Raw genomic sequence first — 7266 nt, forward strand, 5'->3', positions numbered from 1 at the left:
CTTGGCGTCCTTCACAAAGTAACTTCCGCTTGACCCCTGAAAGATTCTCTCTGGAAATACGCCGCCTTCTATGGCTTGCTCAGCTTTCAATACGACATCAGCAAATTCTGGATCATCCAAGAATACATTCATCTCTGAAGTCATTTTACTTTCTGCGGGCAGAGGATCAACGTTAGTATAAAACAATGAAGGAGAGACGAGCTATGAAAGAATGCTGACCTGTAGGGTTTGACTCAGTTATTAGCACCAGGACATTACGGTACGGAAACCAGGACCAAGTATTCACTGGGGAGCTTTGATCCTCTTACTTGTTCTTCCTCTCCTAACTCCACTCTCTCCCGAAGCTTCAAGGACGCACAGGAGCCCACTGTTGGCAGAAACAATCACAGGAATGTCTTCCCTTTTTTCACACTCCTCCCACCCCAATGCTTCTGTGTTCCATCCTACCTCAATCCTTACCAATGCCTGCAACCTCCCCATGTTTTGGGATTTCATGTACCCCAGTTCATATCTTCTAGTACCGAGGTGAAATGTCTTCATCACCCCGAGACCTCCCATACAGCCACCTACACCCCTCTACCATGTGGTCACTGGTCTTCAGCCCCTTCCTATCCTTCCTTCCCTTTTTGGTCAACTTGAACTATGGTCCATCACCACACAACCTTCCGTTTCCTACCTACCATCTCAATCCAGGTTAAATTCAACTGCCTGCTGTCTCTGTCTGCACCAGGGCCATCTGAACGTGGCTAGAGAGCAGATACAACCATAACGCGTGGTCTCACGTTAAATCCATCACCACAACCCTCAGGTGTGCCCTTCATGCTGTCTGAGGATCACCGAGTGCGGAGACTCACGCTTCTAGAGAACTACCCCTTACTCCTTCCTCTCAACCCACCACCACCTTCTTCTCCCGCTCTCTTTTAGCAGGTGATCTAGCCTTCTACTTCACTAGGAAAAGAGAACCCCCAAAGAACTTTCGAAAGCCCCAAAGCACTGCATCTACCCTCCCACCAGCAACTGTACCTATCTCCTCTGCCTTCTGCCTATTACTATAGCCGAAGGGCCCAGGGTTCAAGATCTACTCCTCCCCTTGTATGCTAGGCTCTCACCTTGAACTACCCCGGGGCATTTCTTAAGCAAGTTTACCCTGAACCTAGATTCACCCCTTGATGGAATCACTTCCAGCACTAGACAGACTTGCTGTCATTTTCCCCTTCTTAAACTGCTCTCGAGCCCCACAATTCCCTCAGCTCTTGCCTGGCTTCACTGCCCCCCTTTTAACAAGAAGGCCTCTAAAGAGTGGATGGTCGCCATTCTCAATTTCTCTCCTCTTTTCTCTTAACTCCATTTCAACCTGGCTTCTGTCCCTAGCTCCTGGATGAAACAGCCTGTCTCAAGGGAAACAGTGAATCCAACCTCAGGGCTGATCTTCCTCTACCACGAAGGCCATGCGGCCCTCCCTTATGATTCTCTTCATGTGGCCACCAGGCTGTCCTTTCTCCAAGACTTTCTTCCTTCTCCACGGCCCCTTTTTCACTCGCCTGTTCACCTGCAGGGCTTCTTCGCTCTGGAATCCTCCAGGTTCAGTTCGTAGCTCTCTTCTTTAGCAACACTGATGGCACCTCATTTGATAGCATGGACATCTTCTGCCCACTGTACTCAGTACCTCCACTCAGATGTTCAGCTAGACACCGGTAACTTCCCCGATGCAAAACCAAACTCTCGTTTCCCCCGAGGTGCCCATCCTCATGCTTCTCTACTTCAGTGGCTGGCAACTTCAAATTCTCCACGTGCTCAGACCATCACTCATGGCCTCCTCTCACTCCCTGGGGTCATCTGATGTTCTCAGCTCACGGAACCCCAGCCTTGATGACAGCGCCACTCCTGCCAGTTTATTCCCAATCTCTCCTTACCAGTTGACGTCGGGTGGATTCAAACTCAGGACGAGTCCTTGTGTGTCAGAGGGCACTTGACTGACATTTCAGAAGTGAATCCCCAGGCCTTTCCTCTGAGGTGCCTCTGCTGCTGTTGTTAGGTGCTGCTACGTCAGTTCTGCCTCAAAGCGGCTCTGTGTACAACAGAACAAACTACTGCCCGGTCCTGTGCCAGCCTCACAATGGCGCCTATGTATGAGCCCACCCATGGAGCCCTTGGAGGTGCCTCAGAGTGAACTCAAGCCACAAAACACGATTGCCACACTACAACCCAACCCACTGCTACCGAGACGATTGCGGCATATCGCAACCCTACGTGGGATTTCTGAGATTTTGCAATTTTCAAATAGTTTTACTGGCATATACTTCAAATACCAAATGCTATAATAATTTAATCATATTAAGGTTTGTGCAATGACGACATAATTTCAGAACATTTTCTTCTCATATCCATTGTTAGCTCTCCGTTCTCCCCCAACGGTCCCTGCCATGCCCCTGTCCAGTTCCTGTCTCTATAGATCTACCTATCCTGGATTTTATATATAGAAAAATCATACAAAACAAAGCACAAACCAAACAAACAACAACAAAACCAACAGCAAAGACTAGATAAGACAGCCTCTTTTTTCACCCTCAGAGTGGCTGGTGGGTTTGAACACTGTCCTTCTGGCTGGCATACTCTTGCTCTGAATACTTAATTCCCTGCAACCCAAATAAGATGAAAACTGGGCCAGTAAAATAAGCCAGGGAGCTCCTCGCCCTTTTTCTTTATTTTGTCCCTGAACGAGTGCCTCTATTAACTACTCCATGAAAGTTCGGAAGAGCAGTGCTTAAGTGGACACTCCCCGAAGTCACACTGCCTCACTCGAGGTGTGCTACAGCTGACCTCTGTGAAGCTTTACTGTGTGGAGGTTTGGTTTCCAATAGCTCAGACGTGTGGTTCGCTACCCCTGCCCACCCTCGCTCCAGTTAAAAAGATCATAGTCCCTTTTAAGGAAGAAACCACCGAGTCTTGATTTGTCTCTTGTCATTCCAATTATATCCAGAGGAGAATCTCGATTCTGCCCCAATGTTCTCCGTGCAGCCTCACCTGAGCAAGGACGCTCTCCTCAAGTTCCAACCCAAGTCCAGCTCCTCACTCTTCAGGTGTCCAACTCCTCCTCTGGACCTTTGCCCATGTTGCTGCCACGTGTAATACCATCTTCCTTGCCAAAGCTCCTTCTTCCTCGTCCTTCACCTCCACTGGCTCATGTACCACGCCACCGCAGAACAAGCTCAGCACCAGCGGGGCAGAGGCCTGGGCTGGGTTCTCTGGTGAATCCCAAGACACCCCTGGCTGGTTCCCCCAGTACGTTTCTTCTTAGAAGACACACACCATCCCTTTAACCATGCTTGGTAAGGGTTATTACAGATTCTTCTACAAACGGGCTCAGTGTGGGCCAGTCGGCACACTCACGTGGCAAGTTGTCATGTTGAACACATGATGTGCTCTCTCCCTCACGTGAGGAAGGGAACTCCCTCTTACCCACCTTGAGTTATGCAGTGCTCGGAATATCTTCTAGAACAGGGAGTCAAACTCAATTAAAATGAGCAACTTTGATTTTGTCATTTTACTCGTCTTCAGTAATTAAAAGGTTAAGAGGAAATTGTGTGCACAGTACTGCCTCCATCTCCCCTAAGCACTATTTTCTTCATATCAATTTTTTCTATTTTCATTTTATTTCAGAGCATCGCGGGCCACAAAAAAATCACCTCTGCGGCCCTTGGGCGGCCAGTTTGACATCCTGTTCTAGAAAGGCAAGTTCTCACCAGTATGTCAAACTAAGCCCTGCTTCCTGGGATGGGGTGCTTACTCACCCTTTGGGTATCAAACTGGATGCTGCTTCCGCTGCTCCTTCTGGAGAGCCTGGAGTGGACTGTCACAAGTGGGACAGGCCCTTTTTATACTCTAGGGCACAGCTCCGAGTCCCCACGGAACCCGTAGCAACTCCCAACCCAACAAAACAAAACCCCAAAAGACTCACTGCCATCGAGTCAATTCTGACTCCTGGCAACTATACAGGACAGGGTAGAATTGGCCCTCTGGCTGTCCAAGACTGGAACTCTTCACGGGAATAAAAATTCTCGTCATTCTCCCAAGGAGCGACTGCTGGTTTTGAACTTAACTGCTGGTTTTGAGCTTAACCACTGTGCCACCAGGACTCCAAGAACAACTAGTTTTAATGGATGGCTTCCTTATAGGCTACTTGGGGGGCAAGGCTGTGGGCTGGGCGTCCACTTAATATGTAATCAACCCCTTTACCCCAGTGCCTCAATTCCCACCAGCAAGCACTCAAGTCCATGATGAGTGTCTGAAAAAAATAGAAGTCCAGCTGCTGGGTTAGGAACCCTCCCCTATGCCCCACTGGTCATGATTTCCCCCATTCTGGAGGATGGCTAAGGCGCCACACGGTGCACTTGTTGTTAGGTGCCATCGGGCTGGTTCTGACTCACAGTGACCCTAGGTTCAACAGAGCAAAGCACTGAACACTTACCCTTCTAATATCTCCTCTCCATTAACCCAGGTAACCAGTGTCTTGAAGGCAGATCTAGCAATACTGAGGGCAGCCCTGTTGGAATGACTTCTACTGAAATGGGCTCTGGGGATGTTCGAACAACCACTGCTCCAAAGTCAATCTCAGAGGTGTGATAGGTTGCCCTTGGTCAGTTCAGCTAGTTCAAATGACCAGTTTAACTTGATGGACACAATGGCTGTCTTGCCCTCAAAAGAACTAGCCGCTCAGCCACCTTACCTCAGTAGCCTGCCCATCCTGTGCCCTGGTGACCTCAAGGTCCCAGGTGGGCATTTTATGAGTGGGCGTCAACAAGTTGGTGGAAGAATTCCAGGACCTTTTCATCTCATTTTTCCACGAACTTTTTGAAGTCCCCCTCATCTATATTCTTGTCCTAGCCTCTATCTTATTTCACTATCCTTTTTAAAAATTATTATTTTAACAATCCATCATCAATGAGATGGATGGACACAATGGCTTCAACAATGGGCTCAAACACAAGAACAATTGTGAGGATGGTGCTGGACTGGGCAGTTTTGTTCTGGTCGGGAGTTGGAACTGACTGACCAGCACTCGACAACAATTTTCCTCTTTGTCTTATCTTTCTTCCCTTGAATATAAGTTCATTTGCACCTGTCTAGGTCACCCGCTGAGTAGGTGCCCATTGTCCACACACACAAATCCATCTCCAGCTGGGATTCTTTAAACCAAATCACCAAACACCCAGGACTGCAATCACATGCCAACATCATTTACCAGCTGCCAACATCATTTCAGTTGAATGCTTTCTATCCTTCTGCTTAATAATGAAATAAAGCATTCTAAGTGTAAGAAGAGAGGTGACGCTGAAAGAAAAAAAGGGGTGGGGTAGGGGTGGGCTGGAGAGTGACCCTTTGCAGGAGAGGGACCAGGCGATTGTTAAGTGCCAAGTCGATTCTGACTCATTGCGACAACGCACAACAGAACGAAAGGCTGCGTGGTAGCACGCCGTCCTTACAATGGTTCTTATGTTTGGGCCGGCAGTTGTGGCCACTGTGTTCCCCCATCTCATTGGGGGTCTTCCTCAGTTTCGCTGCCCCTCCACTTTCCCAAGCGCAACAGGTCCAGGAAGTCAGTGCTTCTGCCCCTTCTGGCTAACGTCACAATAACATTTCACAGAAAAAGTTTTTGAAACGGGTTCCAGCAGCAACGGGAATCCTCCCCCACGGTTAACATCTCCCGCCTGACATTCGCCACCTTGCAAATTTCAAAACTTTCTGGAGTCGAGGGCTCTGGCTACAAAGCCCACCTGTGCCACCAGCTCGGGTCGTTGGAATGGGAAGTGCATCGCAGGGTCGGATTCCGGAAAGTTTAGACGCGCTCGGGCGAGGCGGCAGAAAGGATCAGCGTTTACACACAGGTCTTAGCGAAAGCGGTCTGCAGCCCCAAGACCCCGGGGATCGCAAGGGGAAAAGGTGCAAATAAATGGGGATGCCGGAGAGAGGGGCAAGGCGTGGCGGGCCGGGCAGCCTTTCCGAGCGGGCAAGCGCCAGTGTCCGCGGGGGGAGGAGAGGGCGCTGGCGGCGGGACGCGGAAGGGGAGCCGGCTTCACCTGAGCTCACGAACTTGCGGCTGGAGGACGAACTCCTCCCGGAAGTCCCCAGCTTGCTGGAGGGGCGGCGGGAGGACCCACTAGGCAGGGACACCAGTCTTGGGTGGGCGGCCTTGCCCGGGGAGGCGGGGTGCTCCGGTCTCGGGGCCTGCAGCAGCCGCACGGCATTGCCCGGGGTCTGTTTCCGCTTCTGGGCCCAGGCGATCCGGGGCAGCAGCGGCTCCCGCTCCTCGTCGTCGTCGTCCTCCTCCTCCGGGCTCCCGCTGCCCGCCGTCGCCCGCCGCCCGGGCTCGGCGGGCTCCGCCATGATCTCCGCTCTCTGGCTCCCTTGTGAAACCGCCTCAGACGCGGGAGGTGCCCGGACCCGGCCGGGGCATTGCTGGAGACGAGGGGCGCTGGAGCCCAGACGGACAGATCCGGGGGAAGCCACCTCGCCGGCGTTCGGCCCGCCTCCCAGCCCGCCCGGCAGTTGCCCCGCCCCTCAGCCCGCAGCGCTGGGCCTCGCCCCTCCAGTCAACGCGGACCTCGCGCCTGCGCGGAAAGCAGAGCGGCGGGGGGCGTGGCGGGGGCGTGGCGCGAAGAGCGAGGCGGGGCCTGGACTTGCTAAGCGAGCTCTCCAAAGGAAGGAGCGCAGAGCTGTATTTCTACCACCGACCTCTGCCTCTGACTCTCGCCCCTTTCGCTTATAAAGCGGTACCTTTGAGGTTTGGTGGCGTAGTGGTTACGGGGTGGGCGGCTACCTACAAGGGCAGCAGTTCGAAACCACTAGTTGCTCCCGGGGCGGGTAAATGAGGCTTTCTACTTCCGCCAGTTTGTGGCTTGTGAACTGCGGTGATGCTGGAAGCTATGTCACTGGTATTTCAAATCCCAGCAGGATCACCCACAGTCGAAGGGTTTCAGCTGAGCTTCCAGACGAAGAACAAAGAAGAAAGACTTGACTGCCCACTTCTGAGGAAGAAGCCAGAGCTTCAAAACATTGTCAGATACTGAAGGCCCCGTCAATGGAAGCAGAACTTTGCTCAAAGGACACTGGAAATGTGACCGAGGTGGAGCTGATTTCTTGGAGTGGAGTCAACCAACCATGGACTCACATGGTAACTCACATAGTAACATGGAGTCAACCAGTGGACTCAGATGGTAACACCTGTGAGATGGGAACCTTTGGGATCTTCATTTGCTGACTCAGAGT

At 51.7% G+C, this 7266-nt stretch overlaps 1 protein-coding gene across 1 annotated transcript in view; it reads right to left on the reverse strand.

Moving 5' to 3' along the window:
* Window positions 1-6484, reverse strand: part of PI4K2B (phosphatidylinositol 4-kinase type 2 beta) — a 32772-nt gene extending 26288 nt beyond the window's left edge. The window contains exons 1-2 of the mRNA XM_045284079.1: window positions 6078-6484; window positions 2-152 (exon numbers count right to left, since the gene is read on the reverse strand). Coding sequence (XP_045140014.1) covers window positions 2-152; window positions 6078-6384 — 458 coding nt within the window. The 5' untranslated portion in view covers window positions 6385-6484. The remainder of the gene's footprint in view (window position 1; window positions 153-6077) is intronic.
* Between the last annotated feature and the right edge of the window lie 782 nt (window positions 6485-7266).

Source organism: Echinops telfairi, unplaced genomic scaffold (assembly GCF_000313985.2).
Source record: "Echinops telfairi isolate 266 unplaced genomic scaffold, ASM31398v2 ScPeMD7_7468;HRSCAF=8506_0, whole genome shotgun sequence".
Classification (NCBI taxonomy): domain Eukaryota; kingdom Metazoa; phylum Chordata; class Mammalia; order Afrosoricida; family Tenrecidae; genus Echinops; species Echinops telfairi.